Source organism: Ceratotherium simum, chromosome 4 (assembly GCF_057802395.1).
Source record: "Ceratotherium simum simum isolate JZ-2026a chromosome 4, ASM5780239v1, whole genome shotgun sequence".
Classification (NCBI taxonomy): Eukaryota; Metazoa; Chordata; class Mammalia; order Perissodactyla; family Rhinocerotidae; genus Ceratotherium; species Ceratotherium simum.
In genome coordinates this window covers 66,985,938-67,003,677 of record NC_141903.1, presented here as the reverse complement: position 1 = coordinate 67,003,677, position 17,740 = coordinate 66,985,938, and the positions used below count along the sequence as shown (strand labels likewise).

Below are 17,740 nucleotides of genomic sequence, written 5' to 3'. Positions count from 1 at the left end.
AGAAGGTCGTAATGGTCACCACATACCTCCTTCCCATTTGCCATGGTTGTATAGCTTAATTAAACATAAGCATCAGTGTTAAAAAAAGAAATTAAATGACTGAGATTCCAGGATTTTCACTATTGCTAATTATTTAAGGATTATTCATTTGAGAAAAAGTCCAACTGCAAATAAACTACCAATAATCTCTTTTGCCAAAAATTACAAGGATGCTAAATAATCTTTCTTGTAAAAACCAGGCACAATTATTTTATTATTAAATTATATCGTTTATGTACTCGTTTTTGTATATATAGCTTTTAATATATATAATTTAATAAATATATAATAAAATATATATATACATTTTATATAGAGAGAGCTTTTTTTTTTTTTTTTTTTTTTTTTTTTTGAGGAACATCGGCCCTGAGCTAACATCTGCCAATCCTCTTTTTGCTGAGGAAGACTGGCCCTGGGCTAACATCCATGCCCATCTTCCTCCACTTTATATGGGACGCCGCCACAGCATGGCTTGATGAGTGGTGCATCAGTGCATGCCTAGGATCCGAACCGGCGAACCCCGTGCCGCCACAGCAGAACGTGCGCACCTAACCACTTGCGCCACGGGGCCGGCCCCTAGAGAGAGCTTTTTATAGGGAGAGATTTATATGTAGAGCTTGTCACTTTAATGGCAATTATCTCATTTAATTTTCACAATAGTCCCGTGAAATAGATAGCTATTTCCACTTTATAAATGAGGAAACTAAGTTTGAGGAAACTAAATTTTAGGAAACTAAGTAACTTGCTGAAGAAATATTGACAGTTAATGTGCTTTTTGTTACTCACTTGTCCGAGATTAGGGATACTCTGAGAAAAGGGTGGGGTCACTACCCAGGAAAACTATTGGCATTGACTCTGAACGTCATCAATGACCGAGAGAATGAAGGAATTTATTTTTTGCTTTTCCAGGCAGTAAAAGCATGGGGTTAAGGGTACAGGCTCTGGAGTTAGCTTGGGTGTGTTCAGATCTCAGCTTCCTTGTTTACTACAGTGATCTTGTCAAGTTACATAGACTTTCCAGCCAGTTTTCTTATCTGTAAAATGGGAATAATAATCGTACCTCTTCTCTGGAGGATAAACGAACTACTTTAGGTAAAGCACACAGCACAAGGCTTGGTAAAGGCTCCATAAAGCTAAGATGTCATTACCATTATTATTGTAATTACTATTATTTCAAGTGAAAGTTGAGTCCATACCTGAGGCCTGGGTGGAACGAATGCTAGCATAGAAGTACAAGCAGCCATCATTCAGAATGCAATATTACTGGATCCACATGTCCATGCTTCTGTCCAGTTGGTGCAGAAGGCCCAGGCACTCTGGGTTCTTGATGGCCAGGGGTGGGAGGCTACTGTTGTGCAGAGTAACATCTTCCCAGACATGGTTCTGCAGGTGTGGCACAAAGGGATCATCTGAGTGGTCGTCCTTTGCCAATGGTCATTGACTCCCAGAGCTGATGACATCAGCACCAAGCCTGTTTGACTTCAGAGAAGCCGCTACCCTAAGTGATTCTATTGCTGAGGCAATCTGAATAATTGAGCAACTAGCCAGAAAACCTGAATTTATCCATTGGCCATAGAGAACTCCCTTTTCATGTCCACAACATCTCTTTTCTTTGGCTTCTATTTTATTGTGAGGAAATCAAAAGAATATCAGTGATGTATAAAAAGGAAAAGGAAATGGGCACCTCAGCAAAGACTATTTTTAATGGCCCTTTCTACTGGCCCCGATGTGCTATTTCACCCACTATTGGGATTGTCCTCCTAGCCCTGTTCCTGGTATATCCAATGTGACTAACACCAGCCCCTGGTGCATGCTTTATTTTATCTAGATCTCCCATTTGTGCAAAGGAGCAAGATAAAGGCCCCAGGCCAGATCTGGCCTTAGGCTCTCATGGTCAGTGATGTGGAAGGCCCCTGATAAATCAAATCAAGATCCTCTACCCTGGAGGGCAGCCCTCGGTCCACAGGCCTGAGAGGAAGGCTCTTCCTGGGAACTTGACCTGAAGCAGGGAGCACGGTGCTTCACCTCTTTATCAGAATGCCCTGCTGGGTGCTAGCCAGTTTCTCTTCTTTATTTGGTTTCATTTTTGCTCTTTGATTTTAACAAGGCGGTGCCAAAGATTTCAGAATGCAGAGCTGGCTGCATGTTTTGCTGTGAAGCAGGAGCCTGCTGGGAGTTTGGGTGTTCCTTTTACACTCTGCTGCAGACACTCTGAGTGCATTAGCAGAATAGATCCCTCTTAAAAACATTGAGGCTCATTAGGATGACACATTGGAGAGATGGATGAGTGTGCTGGGCGTTGTGTTCCAGGTAAAATGAAACACAAGCCCTGTCGTTTGTCATATGATGATGCCAGTGATTGTTCTGAATGGACAGTTACAGGGCATGGGGCAGTATATTTCAGCTCAAACAATCCAAATTTTCCTGAAGGTACAGGAAGCAAAACATGCATAGAAGATAATCGACAGTAAACACCTCTTGCTTGTATGCCATTTTGAGAGGAAATGAACATATTTAAAGGAAATCTATAACCTTATTAGAAATCATATCCATAGCATAAAAATGAAACAATCAGATATTAAAGCAATCTTCCCCCTGCCAGCCAGGTCATAGCATTGGCTCAGAAAGAGGGTATCAGATGCCTTAGGGGCTGAAGTGATGACTCACATGTTGATGCTATGAAGTTATCTATCAGTTTATAGGTCAAATCTAAATTAAAAAATAATTGCTTCAAGGCTAGGAATCGTGAACAGGCAGAATCGGTGAAAGGTGGCCTAATATGTCTCTGGAACAAGGATATGAACCTAAAGCACTGCATTTCTGAACATGAGACACTCATTTTCTAATAAGCTGCTCGGCCAACAGCACTATCCCAAGATATCCCAGAGAGCTTGTACTGAGTGAGCGAAAAGAAAACAGAACCGTGGTTTAACCTCATGGGGAACAACCGGACTGCTCCACGTGAAACAGAAATTCCACCCCAGTTTGTGACTACCCACCGAGCTCGCTGAAAGGAATGTCACACAAACCCCTGAAAATAAAAAGAACAGCAGGAAAGCAAGCTCCCCCGCTAGAATCGGAATAGGAAACCATGTTGACTTAAAATCCTCTTTCCCAGCTTTGAGAGCAGATCTGAGAAGTCTCAGGGTAGGATGCGTGACATCTAACTTGATTCTTTTCCCCTCTGAGGAGAAAAGCCGAATGAAGGCAGAGATAAATATCAAGGATACTTTACCTGGCGGACAGGATGGGCCGCTTTGTCCATCACCTCAAGCCATCTGAAAGACAGTAAAATGAGAGGTGCTCTCCTTGGACAGCTTGGCAAATGTCATTCGGAGGGGCTTGTTCTCCCTGAAACCCACAGTTCAGACAGAACAGTCCTGAGGCTCAGATATAGTTCACTGCTCTAAGATCAGGGTTGAAGGGCAACACATTCTTAACAAAACTAGTGTTACTAGGTGGCAAAATCCCACTCCCACCAGCCTTTTTTAAAATAAATTATTCTCATCCTTCTCCTTTACTATAATTTAGTTAGTGCTTAAGAGAAAATTCATTCACTCTTTATTTTACCAAGGTATGTGAATTTCTTAACAGCAGCAGGGCTGATAACAATTGGTATATTAACTATAAGTCTCTGGCTATTAAAATATGGAAAGGCTGGTAAATTGTCACTGTTCTGAGCCCCCTCCCTAAGTGTTCCTTGGACATAGCAGCCACCTTTAGTGCACCATTAGTGAGCTTACTTGAGGACTGAATTTTATTACTTGTCTCCTTAGCCAGGTACCAGCCTATCCACCACACCCCATCTTGGCAACCTTCTTCCATTTTCTTTTAAACCCCGTAACTTCCAATCAAACCATCCTGCTTATTCCCTCTGCCCTCCTCTGTTCCACGTCTTCTTTTGTCTGCGTTTCCGAACCTATACCACACCTTTCACAAACTCCTGCGTCACCCCCACATCTGGAGACGGTCTCTATCTATCCTTAACTCCTGTGCCACTTTGTCTTCTCCTATAGCACTTCTCAATTTCTATTTTGCATTAAAAAAATTGGAATAAATGACCTATCTTCTTGGCTCAGAGCTTTTTTGAAGGCAAGAATTGGCGCTTAATCAATCTAATGGTCCATAGAAACGTTAAAACAGTGTCTTAGATATATTAGCTATCCAATAAATATTTTGTCCATGAATTGAAATACAATCAAGCCGCTGTTATCGTATTTCTGTTTGTCCTTTAAGCAACACGCATTTGAATACATAATGTTCCACAAATAGGGACAGTATATTGTTTGCCTAAGAGGTTTCAGACCTAAGGCTCTCTTTAAAATTGGAGCTGAGTCCAAATCCTCTTAAAGAGATATGCCATTGACACTAAACACTGTTGACCCATTACCTTTTTGTCGTTGTGTGTCTCGCCTACACTTCATTTCACCCCTCACCTGCAGTACTTACACGACAGTTTTCAGTTGACTCACTGGATTGACCAATGATCTCCATTCCCTTAGGGTGATGATAGACTGAATAATGATCATAAGTCGCTGAATGCTTAGAATTTGCAGGCTACCCTCTCAGAATGCCTGCACACTTCTACCTCTCCATTTGGGTTGTGTGCTTACAAAATGTCAGCTGGATTCATTCCCCACAAAGCTACATTATTATTATTTATTTTGCTTATCTCACTGTAGTGTGTTAAAGTGTAACTCTACTACATTATTTTTATGCCTGAGACTATCCACCTAATTAGGTTAAAATATATAAATCTGGTAACTTTTGGGGAAGCTAGATGTGAACTGTGGCAATATTGAGCTTTTTATAGAAAATGTGCAGATCTAAAGTAAATAAGAGAAGATTCTGTTCTTTAGAAATTCTGTTGGAAAAAAATCGGGGAAATAATGAAGAACCAAATTTCTCATAGCTAAAGAGAAGACAATTTATTGACTCATGCTATGAATTTCTTGTTCCCTTCCCTACTTCCAATGCCAAGAATCTGTAAGACTGCTGTTGAAGAAGTCTTCCCCCACCCGAAGTGAAATTGGTAAGAGATTAGTGAATTACCTTTTCATTTCTTGGTTTGAGGTTGCACAGAAGCAAAAAGTTCTATTTCCAGACTGAGGCACACAGTTAAACACAAATGGTTTTCCCAAACTGTTATCAATGCCAACTTCTGCGCCTTCTAATTTTATTACCTCCAGAGGTGGGCATTTTCCTTCATCCTGTAATTGATAAGGAATAGGTTCAGCATGCGCACTGCAACTAAGCAGATAAGGGAGGAAATGAGAGAGGGAAGGAGGATTACAGTTATTTTTTTTAAATTGATGGTTGTTTGTTCTGAAATGAAAATAAAACCAAAATGAGTTTTCGTAGATTATGTTCTCCATGATATCTTCCATCAAACTCCAAATTTCCAGCTATGATATTTTTCCACATTCTTTTTGAATTGCCTCTACTGATATGAATTTTATTTACGCCAACTTGGGAAAGAATCATTACTTGTTAATGCCCATTTTTCCCATCAGGAAAAAAGAACATCAAAAGAAATTGATGTTACAAAATATATGTGGTTGGTAGTAACATGAGATCTCCAGTTAGTGTCTATAATTAACATGTATCCCACACTTGTTGTGTGTTAGGCCCTTTTCTAAATTCTTTATATCTATTAATTGGTTTCTCTTCACAAATGTTCATGAGGTAGATACTTTTATCTTCTCTATTTTGCAGATCAGGAAACTGCAGCATAGAGAGAATAAAGAACACTTTTCTTTAAATGATAGTAATTTAAAATATCACGATATGTACACAAGACTAAAATCATTTTACGGGTAAATATTTTGTTATTTGTACTTATGTTACAATTGTATCTCAAAACACCTTGTCCGTTATTCACGTCTTTTCTGAAAACAACTGTATTGAGGTATAATTTACATACCATAAAGTCACTCATTGTACATATACAATTCAGTGACTTTTAGTAAATTTATAAAGTCATGAAATGATTGCCACAATCCAGTATTAGAACTTTTTCATCAACCTCCAAATTTCCTTTGAGTCTGTTTGTAGTCAACTGCCACCTTTGCCCCTCCAGTTACAGGCAAGCACAGATCTGTTTTCTGTCCCTATAGTTGCCAACTTTGGACATTTCATATAAGTAGAATCATACACTATGTGGTCTTCTTTCACTTAGTGTAATGTTTTCAAGTTTCATCATGTTGTAGCATCCTTTTTATTGCTGAGCTATGCTCTATTATATATTTATGTATTTATTTTTTTTGTGAGGAACATCAGCCCTGAGCTAACATCCATGCTAATCCTCCTCTTTTTGCTGAGGAAGACCAGCTCTGAGCTAACATCTATTGCCAATCCTTCTCCTTTTTTTTTTCCCCAAAGCCCCAGTAGATAGTGGTATGTCATAGCTGCACATCCTTCTAGTTGCTGTATGTGGGACGCGGCCTCAGCATGGCCGGAGAAGCAGTGCGTCGGTGCACGCCCGGGATCCGAACCCTGGCCACCAGTAGCAGAGCGTGCGCACTCAACCGCTAAGCCACGGGGGCAGCCCCATGCTCTATTATATAGATATGCCTAATTTAGTTTATCCATTCACAAGTTGATGGAGATTTTTCTTTCCAGTTTTGGGCTATTTTGAATAATGCTGCTATGAAAATTTGTGTACAGGTCTTTGTGTGGACACATGTTTTCATTCTCTTTTGTAGATTACTAAGAGTGAAATTGCTGGGCCATATGGTAAGTTTATCTTTAACTTTACAAGAAACTGCCAAACTGTTTTCCAAAGTGACTGTACCATTTTACATTCCCACCAGCAGTGTATGCATGTTGCAGATTCTCCACACTTTCACCAATACTCTGTGTTGCTTGTCTTTTAATAATATCCAGCCTACCAGGTGTGTAGTGGTATCTCCTAGTGGTTTTAATTTGTATATTCCTAATGACTGATGATGTGGAACACCATGTAGTCCAGAAGTTCTTAATCAATTTTAGGTAATGACTTCCCTAGAGGTGCTGATGAAAACTATGGACTCTCTCCCCTCCAAAATACATATATGTGCACGTGTGATTATAATTACATATATGTGTATGTGAGCATGTATACACGTATGCAAAAAATTTATTGCAACTCATGGGTGGATGGATACAAAGACATTCTTCAACTAAAAGTAATATCTCATAGTTGCATGGCACTTTAGTTTATAGAACATTTTTATGGACCCTGTCTTTTTTATTCTTCACAACTACTCTATAAAGTAGGAAGCTAACGTTGTCCCCATTTTCTAGAGGAAGAAATTGAGTTTTAATGAGATGCCCCAAGGTTACATAGATAAACATAGATAGAACTTAAGCACTGGTTTTCTGGCTCTGTCTTCCACACTACTTTTCTCACATGTCTGGCTTCTTGGGCAATTTGGGAGACTGCTGGCTCTTAGAGTCAGCAGTTGAAGGCTGTAGTATTCAACATTTTAGGACACAGAATATTTCCAGAAACCATCAACTTTCCTGGAATAGAGACAGAAATCTAGAATTTTGATCTGATTTAGTAAATATAAGGAAGGTAGCACATCTTATAATAATTGTATACAACCAATAACATGACATTAGAAATCAGAAGAATATACTTTTATTTGCTTTAATAACAATAAAGGCTTTGCATGCTTATAAAGAGTGGCTAATTATTTATATCTTTTTCCCAGGAGCATCTTAAAATACAAAAAGAAATGGGGAAACATAAATAAAGCCTGGGGATTTTATTCTATTGGTACGTGACAGATGTGTTCATTTGCTAAGAGCAAGTACTCACTGGGTCTGCTTTCCTTTCGGTCCGTTATGGAGACAAGATGATATAATATGTTGGTCTCTCAGTATCAGCACTATTATGTCACTCTGGAACTACCAGTGTTCTCCCACATTCTTCACTGCAGGAGAACGCAAAGGAGTACACTCATATGGCATATGACACACAACCAAGTATAGTACCTGAAGTCCCTTGTAAGGCTCTTTCCCCTCTTCTCAAGTTGCAGCTGTGTGAGAGGAGCGAATGATCGGCGAATGGACTAGATTAAAAATGAGGGTTACTGTCTCTTACATGTCCTCTATCACGGCCTAGATTCTGTTTTTACTAATCTCAGCTGCTGCCTCATTGCCCAGGATTATGAGCCTGCTGTGGCCCTGGGAGCAGCTGTGATAAAACCATGGACACGGAGCCTGTGTAGCAGGTGTGGGGGCTCTTGCAGCTGTGCTACTCATCTTACTCTTTTTTTCTCAGTTTCACCAGCCCAAGCACCTTTAAGCTCTGCTCTTGTGGAGATACAGGAATTGGAAAAGATTCTCCAGCTAGTCTAATCCTAATACTGCTTGGACCGCGGTTCCATATTCCCCAATTAAACGTTTTCTAGAGATAAAAGACAACTAGAATCCCTTTTCTATCTTACTGCCATGCCCTGAGGTTTTCACTCTTCCCTTAAACTAAACCCAATCCCTCAGTTTGGCAATAATTCTTAAATAGGTTTTGTTTGATTCTTTCCCTTTGGCTCTGCCAAAAGTCTCACTTATGTTGGTACTAGAAACAATGAAGATTTCTTTAAGACTCTGGCTTCCCCACAACTTTGTATTCTCTTTTCCAAGGCATGGAAAGGCTCTAGCTCCATTTTTCTATTCCTGAGCCAAATCAGAGATCCAGCTGCTTCATGTGTGCAGGATTGATTAAAATAGCAGGGATGCTGAAGGGATTTACCAAGGAATTGTTTAGTGAGGTCCAGAAGCTATCTACTGAGAATAAAGGAACTTGGGCTGTTTATGCCAGATGGCCTTGGATGATGTTGACATTGTCTATCACGATAATAAGGTTTCTACAGCAATAATCCCAAAGGTCAGACTGTTCAGAAAAGGAAAATAGTAAACAATAATAATGACAAAAACCCAACCCTGAGTGAATCCACTTCTAAATTAAATTATTTCTATAAAGAAAAATATAAGGACAATCACTACAAGGACATTTGCGTTTGGCTGCAACTTGGGCTGTCTAGTAAAATAAAATTACCTACAGATGTTTTTGAGTTGCTTGCTTTGGTCAGAGTTTTGGTTTGTACATGCTAGAAATTTTTTATTGTTGTTGCTAGGCCTATTTGTCTAAGAGAAGAGAAATGGCTGGGACACTATACCAACATGTTTCATTTTTATATGAAGGCACAACCATGAAAATTCACAAACTAAGGAGGAGGAAAAAGGCATGTTTAGCAATGAAAAAGAGCTAATTCTCAGTAGGGAAAACAGAGTCAAGATAAATTTAGAGGGAAAGAAAGCATGTCCTAAGGCAACTCACCACATGAAAGGGTGCATGAAATACACATCTAGGGTGCTATATTTAAAGCTAGCAGGTTGAAGCAAAAATGGAGAAGGAGTGTCTCTTGGAGCCTTATTAATGGTGCTGAGAGCCCTTTATCTCTAGGCAGCAGTTTGGAGACACCCCTTCCCCACTGGTGACTGAAAACCATCACTCCTTGATAGCTATGAGATGATGGCCTCGGTCCTTGTCCTAGCTGGTAGAATCAGGGGAGCAGCAAAGCCTGCAAAGGCAAGATGGAGGGAAAGATATAAGAGTGCTTTCACTATCGTGGCCTTGGCTATCTTTGTCCTGTGATTAAATAGATGACTTGATTCTAGGGACTGTGAGCCCCTCACTACATCACTCAAGATTATTACATACGTGCATGTATGTATGTATGCGTGTACGTGTTTATTTATGCCTTCCTTTTTTCCCTCCAGGTAGGCAAGAAACGATGGACAAAGAACAGAGAACAGAAAGTGAGCATGCAAGTCAGACCCTTGTTTGTGGGTGATACTGGGTTCCCTGTCAAAGTTTCGTGAATTCAATATTTCTTTTTTAGCTTTTATCAAGAAATTGAGATGATGACAATCTCATTGCCCCCAAAGTTACAGCAACTCCCTAGTCTGAAGAGAAGTATGGTTACTTCTCTTTCCCTGCTTTTGTAACGCTGCCTGGCTTGTCTGTGACATCAGCAGAGGTTTGTTGTCATTAGCGCCGTTGAGTGATTCCGACTCTTAGCGCCCCTGGGTACAGCTGAGTGGAACCCTGCCAGGTCTTTTTGCACCATCCTCTCACCTTCTGGCGCTACATCAGACAATACTCTGCTGCTATTCATAGGGTTTTCATGGCCAAAGTTTTTGGAAGTGGGTGGTCAGATCCTTCTTCCTAGTCTGTCTTAGTCTGGAAGCTCCGCTGAAGACTGTCCACCATGGGTGACCCTGCTGGTATTTGAAATACCAGTGGTGTAGCTTTCGGCACACCAGCAACATCAGCAGAGGTAACTGGATGCAAACTCAGAATTTTGTGCTTTTCTTTTCAGTCTGCCTGGGGTAGTGAACCACTTTTTAGGAGTGATAAATACATGCTGGCAGCATCATGCTGTTTCCTGGCACCAGGGAGACTCTGGCTCCAGGAAACATGGGTGGATTTGGGGGCTGAAGAAGTTCATCTGCACACAGACCACCACATTACGCTGCACCCAGACAGACAGGCTTCCTGCTGGAAAGTTAGCCAAGTGGAGAGATGCTAATGATGCTGGGGTCCAGGCTGCCCAGGCTCTTCTCTCTTTGAAGAAACACTTCTGGCCTCATTCATACGTCTCATTTGTCACCATTTTCCTTGGCTCCTAAGCTATCCCTTAGAGTATAACAACTACCACCCAATAGTTTCATCACAACACAAAGACTGTGAAGTAGTAAATCTGAGTCATAGTCATGACCTTGGCCAAAAAGTTGACCTTGTCAAAAAGTTACCAGGTTAACTATAAAATCAAGCCATTCTACATCTTAAGCTCTGCAATTCAACGTCCCACGAGGTCTCCCTCTGCACTCAGTGTATTGTTGGTTTGTAAGTGGATTCTGGAGCCAGAGGAGCTTGGTTTGAATCTTCACTGCACCACTTATTAGGTCACTTATGTGACCTTGGGCAAGTTACTTAATGTCTGTGCTTCAGTTTCCTTATCTGTAAAATAGGGTTGTTATAAGGATTGAGTTAACATATATGTAAAGTGTTCAGAACGCTGCCTGTCCTTCGTAAGTGATACACACACTAGCTTTCATTATTATGTAGAAATTTGATGCAAGTGAAGAGTAAGAACTTAGAAAATTAGTTAACCAAGAAGCTTTAATATGTGTGACAGGGTAACTATTTAAAGTAAGTTCCTAGATATGTCGATTTTTTTTCCTCCAAGAATTACAGGCTGCATGAACAAGGGGAAGGACTTAATCTCTCAGAATCTCAGTGTCCTCATTTGTAAAATGGGGATAACATCACGTTTGTGAGGATGAGATGAGATCATCGTGTAAAGTGTTCAGCACGTAACAGATGTTCAATGAAGGTTCTTTCTTTCTCACACCTGGGGTCCACTTTCAGTTTAGGTGCAAATGAAGCATTGCTATGATATCCCCAGGACTCAGGAAACTGTGTAAGAAAAGCTTCTGCTCTAGAACCAGTGATGGGTGTTACCGGCAGGAGGGCTAGGCTGGGCCCAGGTAGGGATAGGGCTGAGGTGGAGGGAGAAGGCAGAGAGGGGAGCGAGGCTGGGCGATGTCACTGTCATCTTGGAAGGGAGTTGTGATGATGTGAGTGGTTGGCTCCCGTGCCTGGATTCTTGTCATTCAGGTGACGGAGCTCATTTAATGCTCTCTACTCCTTACACAGAGATTCAGAGGATTCAGTACTTGCCTCTGGTTACACTTGGACTGAGAATCTCCCACAGCCCGCAGGTGGAGGCCGACTGATGCTGAGAGCCAGGCTCTTACCACTGGCTCTCCTTCCCTCTGTGATCATGTCCTGAGAGGCTGCCTTTTGAACCTTTGCCAAACCTGGCCTCTCCTGGATTAACATCCTAGGTTTTAAGGAATTTCTCTCTCCTTACCACCCTTTCTCCCTCCCTTCCTTCCACTAATGCTTACGGAGTGTGTCTGTAGCTTCTGCCAGACATTGTGTTAGGCATGCAGGCCCTATGTGGCTTTATCCTCAGACTGATTTCCTGTTCTTTGGCTTCTCTCATTCTTGATAACAATTCCTCAGCCCCTTTTCTGGCCATGTTCTTAGACTCTTGGAATTTTCCAAACCCAATGTGTCCATTATCACTCATGGTCCTTTTCCTGGCCCATTCTGCTCCACTCTGACCCTCAAGATGAAAGGAGTGACCCAGTTCTCGGGAGAGGAAACGGTCTGATTGTCAGTAGATTCAGATGTTTATCTACGCACATGATGGCCTGCTCAGCACTTCTGAGTAGAGGAAAAGTGGTTCTCTTTCTCTAATCTCTTTGCAGATCCCCCACTTTTTTGCTTTTGAAAAACTGGGGTGTGTTATGTGCTGAATGTTTTTGTTCCCTCCAAATTCACATGTTGAGGTCTTAACCTTCACTGTGATAGTATTAGGAGGTGGGGCCCTCGGGAGATGATTAGGCCCCGAGGGCAGAGCCCTCATGAATAGGATTAGTGCTCTTATAAAAGAGACTCCAGAGAGCTCCATCGTCCCTTCTTCCATGTGAGGACACATCAAAAAGATGGCCATCTACGAACCAGGAAGCCGATCTGCACCAGACACTGAATGTGCCAGAGCCTTGATCTTGGACTTCTCAGTCTCCAGAACTGTGAGAAATAAATGTTTGTGATTTAAGCCAGCAGGTCCATGGTATTTTTGTTAAGCAACCTGAATGGACCAAGGCAGGGTGATAACCCGGAGGAAGAATTCTGTTTTTTGTTTGAAATATCTCACCTGACCCTTCTATTTCATTCCTACTGACATCACTTTGGTCCAAGGCCTTGGCACCTCATGCCCATATCACTGCAGCAGGCTTCTGGCTGAGGTCCTCAATGCCAGTGCAATCTTGACAATGTAGTCCGAACCATCTGACATTGCCCACCCAAGGCCTGCTTCCATGGCACTGCCCATGGTGCCAGTTGCCAATTTATTGCCTCTCAGCTCCTAATTTATCCTTCATTGCCTGATTTTGAAAATGGATCTAGGACCTTTAGATATTTTTCCTTTGCCAGTACAGAGCACTGGAGAGACAGTGCAGGAGGGAGGGTTCTTCCTGGTTCCTGTAGATAGTTCCAAAGGAGCCTACAAAGTGCTGTGTTTCTATCCACTCCTCAGCCCTCAACGCCTCTTCCAGTGCTAAGTTCTAGCAGAATGCAGCTTCCCCAGGGTTTTCCAGCTGTCAATTTGGGCAGCGGTAGCATAGCGGAGAGCCCCAGACAGTGAGGCCTGCACTCTAGCCCAGGCTTCTGCTCTGCACACCCTCTCTCCAGCCCTCTGGGGCTGGACTTTTAGGAAATTGGCACCCCCTGGCCTAAGAGGTACCCAAAAGTACACTAGGTTCTTACAGAGGTAGGCCTCTCCAGCTCCCACTTCCGGCAGATGCACAGTGGCACCCCAGCACCCTCTATGCATCTGACTCCCTCTGTGTACCCAAGCATCAGCCTTGGCTTGCCTATATTGCCAACATTGGTTTTTGTGGATGTTCCAATACAGACACTGTGCTCTCTGGGCCTCCCACCGGCAGCAGTACCCTAACACCCTCAGTATTCCTGACTCACTGTATACCTGTCCAGCAGCCTTGGCTCACCTGAGCCCCAGCAAGTTGTTCCTGCTTGCCCAGAGACTGTGGACCAGCTCTGGCCCAGGCAACCCAGCAAAATCTTCCATCATCCAGAGGCTGCAACTAGCCTTCTCCAGTGAGCTCTGAACCTCTACTTTCAAATTTGTGCTTCCTTGGGTGCTCTCTCTCTCTGCCTTAAGATACCTTTTAGAGTTCGCTTTTTATCTTTATAATTACTTTCCTATCATTGGTTAATAGTTCTTTATATTAAACTTCCTCTGTTTAAATTATTGTGTGTAATGGGTAATTTTATGTGTCAATTTGGCTAGGCTATGGTGCCTACACACCTAAACACCATTCTAGATGTTGCTGTGAAGATATTTTTTAGATGTGATTAATATTTAAATCAGCATACTTTGAGTAAAGAAGATTACCGTCCATAATTTGGGTGGGTCTCATCCAATCAGTTGAAGACCTTAAAAGAAAAAGACTGAGGTCTTCCAGAGGAAGAAGGAATTATCCCTCCTGAATGCCTTCAGACTCTAGCTGCAACATCAACTCTTCCCTGGGTTTCCAGCATGCTGGCCTGCCCTGCAGCCAGCCCCCACAATTGTGTGAGCCAACTCCTTAAAATCTCTCTCTCTTTGTATATATACATCCTATTGGTTCTGTTTTCTCTGGAGAACCCTAACTAATACACTGTGTGATTTCTATCTCCTGAATGGACCCGGATTGATAGACTCATGAACACATCAATATATCCAATCAGGGCTCTCCTGCTGATTCCCAATCCCCTCTATAACCTGGCCCCACCATTTCTATCAAATTTCATTAATAGTCCTCAGTGTCCCAGGTACACACCACTCATTCTTTCTCTGTCTGTGCTCAAGTTTCTCTCACGGTTCATGCCCTCCTGTCTCTTCTCCTCCCATTCATATTCTAGCCATCTTTCAAGGTCCAACTCAAATTCCTCTTCCTTTGCAAAGTCTTTTTTGCCTCTTGTAGCCATCACCACTCTCTCTCTTCCTACAAATTATGCATCTGACATATAATCGAGTGCTGAATTATATAGTACCTCGTTTGGTTCTGTTTTTTTTTTTTTTTTTGGTTAATTATTGAGATTGAGTTCTTACTGTGCACCAGGCACTGTGCTGTGCACTTTTAATCTTTTACTCGTCTCATCTGGGAGATTCTCCATCAAATACTCTATGTATAAGCCTATGTGCTCTCCTAGAGTCATCATATAATAAAAAATTTTCTTCTTTCTCTGAGGAACCAGATGAGATTAGCAAATCAGGACTAGGGTCTGTTGTTCTTAAGTAAGATGCCATAAGACCAGCATACTCCCTTTTCAGAAGAGAAATAACAGGTATATATATGGGGAGAGGACACATAATAGGTGTCAAATTCCTGCGAGAAATCGCTGTGCATCTGAAACTTAGAGTTGCCTGCTGGTTTAGTATTTCTAGTAAATAATAGAGAGAATCCTTCCCATTGAACCTACCTCCAGTGAGACAACCCATCCTATGATCCACTGTGAAACCCCAGGGAGGTAATAAAAGGGGTCAGGACACCTCCCCCTCTTTGTAGTAGTTGCTTTGTCATGTCCATAGAATTGACTGGGAGTTTCTAGTAAACCACTTTCCATCCAACCTCAAGAAGTCTTCTGAACAACTCACACCTTTGCAAGGGGAAAAGAAATTTCACCAGCATACTGTTAAAAACAGTGCAGGTCACTTCTGAATGCCCCTTAGCCTTGTCTTGAGTGAAGAATACAATGGCAGCAGACTGGCCCTGATTATTCACATTTGAAAGGACTTAATTCTCCTTGTTGATTTTGGCAAGGTTATAAAATAATCTCACTATGAGGGTTGAATTATCCACATTCTACAAACAAGGAAATGGGGGCAAGTGAGGTTAAGTAATTTGACCAAGGAAGTGCAGCTAATAGGTGGTAAAGCCAGATGTGAACCAAGGCTCACCCAACCACAACTACGAGACTGTCTCCATGAAATGAGATTAATTCATAAAGGCCAGACTTACTGCATGCCATGCTCACATTCACCTTGGGAGGTCAGGGCTGTGATTATCCTCATCTTATAGTTCAGGAGAAAGGCTTGGAAAAGCTCATTGAATTGCTCAGGTCCACCCAGGTAGCAGGTTAGCAGGGTTGAGGCCTGGATCCCAGTCCATGAGACCCAGAGCTGGTGTTCCTAATCTCTTGTTTGATGGATTATTTCACGTGGGTCTTGTCTTATGGACCCAGCTAGATACAAGCAAGCTCCACCTGAGCAGGGATTATGTGTTTTCCCCCAGATAGTAGCTAAGGAAGTGCTGGATCCAGACGAAGTGCTCAATTAAACACCCGGTGATCAAGGTGGACAACTGTTAAGGAGCCCACAGTCCTGGTATCCAACACCAGTTTCTTCTGGAATAAGTTTCTGGTGTTTTGCTCTGTTTCTTCACAAAACCTCTCCAGAGACAAGTTTCCCTAGTTCTGTTTTCAGAAAAATTTCTCTCTCCCTGGAATTGTGTGAAGGGCACTTGTCTGGTGCCTTTGGCCTCCTTTCAGTCCTCGAGGCCCCACCAAGATATAAGATTGGCCCAGGAGGACATCTACTCAGGACAGACGATGGCTAGAGCCAAAGGGTGATCATGAAGATGGTGCTGGGTGCTCTGAACTCTGGTGCCCTGCCCTGGCTCTGCGGCTTAGGTGGTCCCTCACTCACTAGCTGCTGCCCAGGAGTGGAAGAACACTATGGGCTACTTATCTCAATTCAGAGAATGACCATGCAGAGTGTTTCTACCTCTGTTTGCCTTTAATTCAGAGAGATCATTGATTACCAGTCCTTCTCCCATGATGTGGGCAAGGAAAAATAACATAATGGAAGAGGTATTCTAATGACTGACTAGACCCAAGCTTTGGGATGGTGTGTGGGATTAATTTGTTACTCTGTTCCACATTTGCACAGAAGCAGAAGAATTGACTGGGTATTAATTTTCCCTTCAGTAGAAAAACACTTGGAACCTTAATACTAAATAGTATTTTCCTGTAAACTGTTTAAACTCTATGAGCTCTACTTTTATTCTACTCACAGACATAAAAAAAAATAGAACTTGCCTCAGCTTTGTACCTTAGATATACTATTTTTTGGGATTAGAGACTGTGATTTATTGTAAATATTATTATTTCCAGCAATAACAATGGTTACCTTTAATTTTCTGCCTATTTTGTTCCAAGGATTGTGCTAGATGCTTTATATATGTTAGTTTTTTTAATTCCAACAATATCCCTTTAGGATCTGTGTAGATCCTTTTACGCCAATTTGAATTGTGCAAATTTGGAATGGTATTATGTAAACATCAGGCACAAAATAGAAATAAGGTGAATACTCCCAAATTAAATAAAAAATCAGCAAGAATTTCAAAACACATGGGCCAAGAGAACTCTGTTCATTTTATCGCCACAAGGTAGTACTCCTTTAGCTGGTAACTAGAATTACCTGCCCTTCTTTGTCAATATTAGCCTTGGATTCCATCAGCTCTTGGGAATGCATTCCTGGTATAAAATACAATTATCTTGTATTATAGTCCCAGAGAGCACAGGGCAGTGCAGTGCATTCCTTGTACATGGTGAGCAATCAGTAAATCATCATTTAGTAGATTTGAGCATGCTAAAAAGCTAATATGGTCAGAAACTAGCTAGTTAGTCCTTTACCTTTGGAACGTGAGCCTGACCACTCTCCTGTCATCCCTTTCTAGCTCATGGGCAAGGTTTGCATTTCCAGCTGAGGTTGTAAGATAACTTGTGATGTCCAGCCGAGTACCACTAAGTGGCTTTAATTTCATCCTCTCAATCTTGCTCTTGGATTCCTTCCTTCTCTCTCTTTCCCTCCTTCCTTTCTTCAGAAAAGTAGCACATGTGGGAGGGCTTTTTGTATATAACTTTTTTTTTTCAAATAACTGTAGTTTCACAGGAAGTTGAAAAAAATAATACAGATAGGTCCTATATACTCTTCATAACATTTTACAAAACTATAGTAGTACAGGTATTTTTGAAGGGCAGTAGCTCGCTGAGTTAAAGTTCTGAGGAAAA

At 41.7% G+C, this 17,740-nt stretch overlaps 1 protein-coding gene across 1 annotated transcript in view; it reads right to left on the bottom strand.

The window, feature by feature from the left end:
* Positions 1-17,740, bottom strand: part of LOC147917314 (uncharacterized) — a 104,357-nt gene that overhangs the window by 8,951 nt on the left and 77,666 nt on the right. Inside the window, 3 exon segments of the mRNA XM_087430333.1 lie at positions 1,236-1,422; positions 3,275-3,317; positions 5,092-5,249. Coding sequence (XP_087286459.1) covers positions 1,236-1,422; positions 3,275-3,317; positions 5,092-5,249 — 388 coding nt within the window.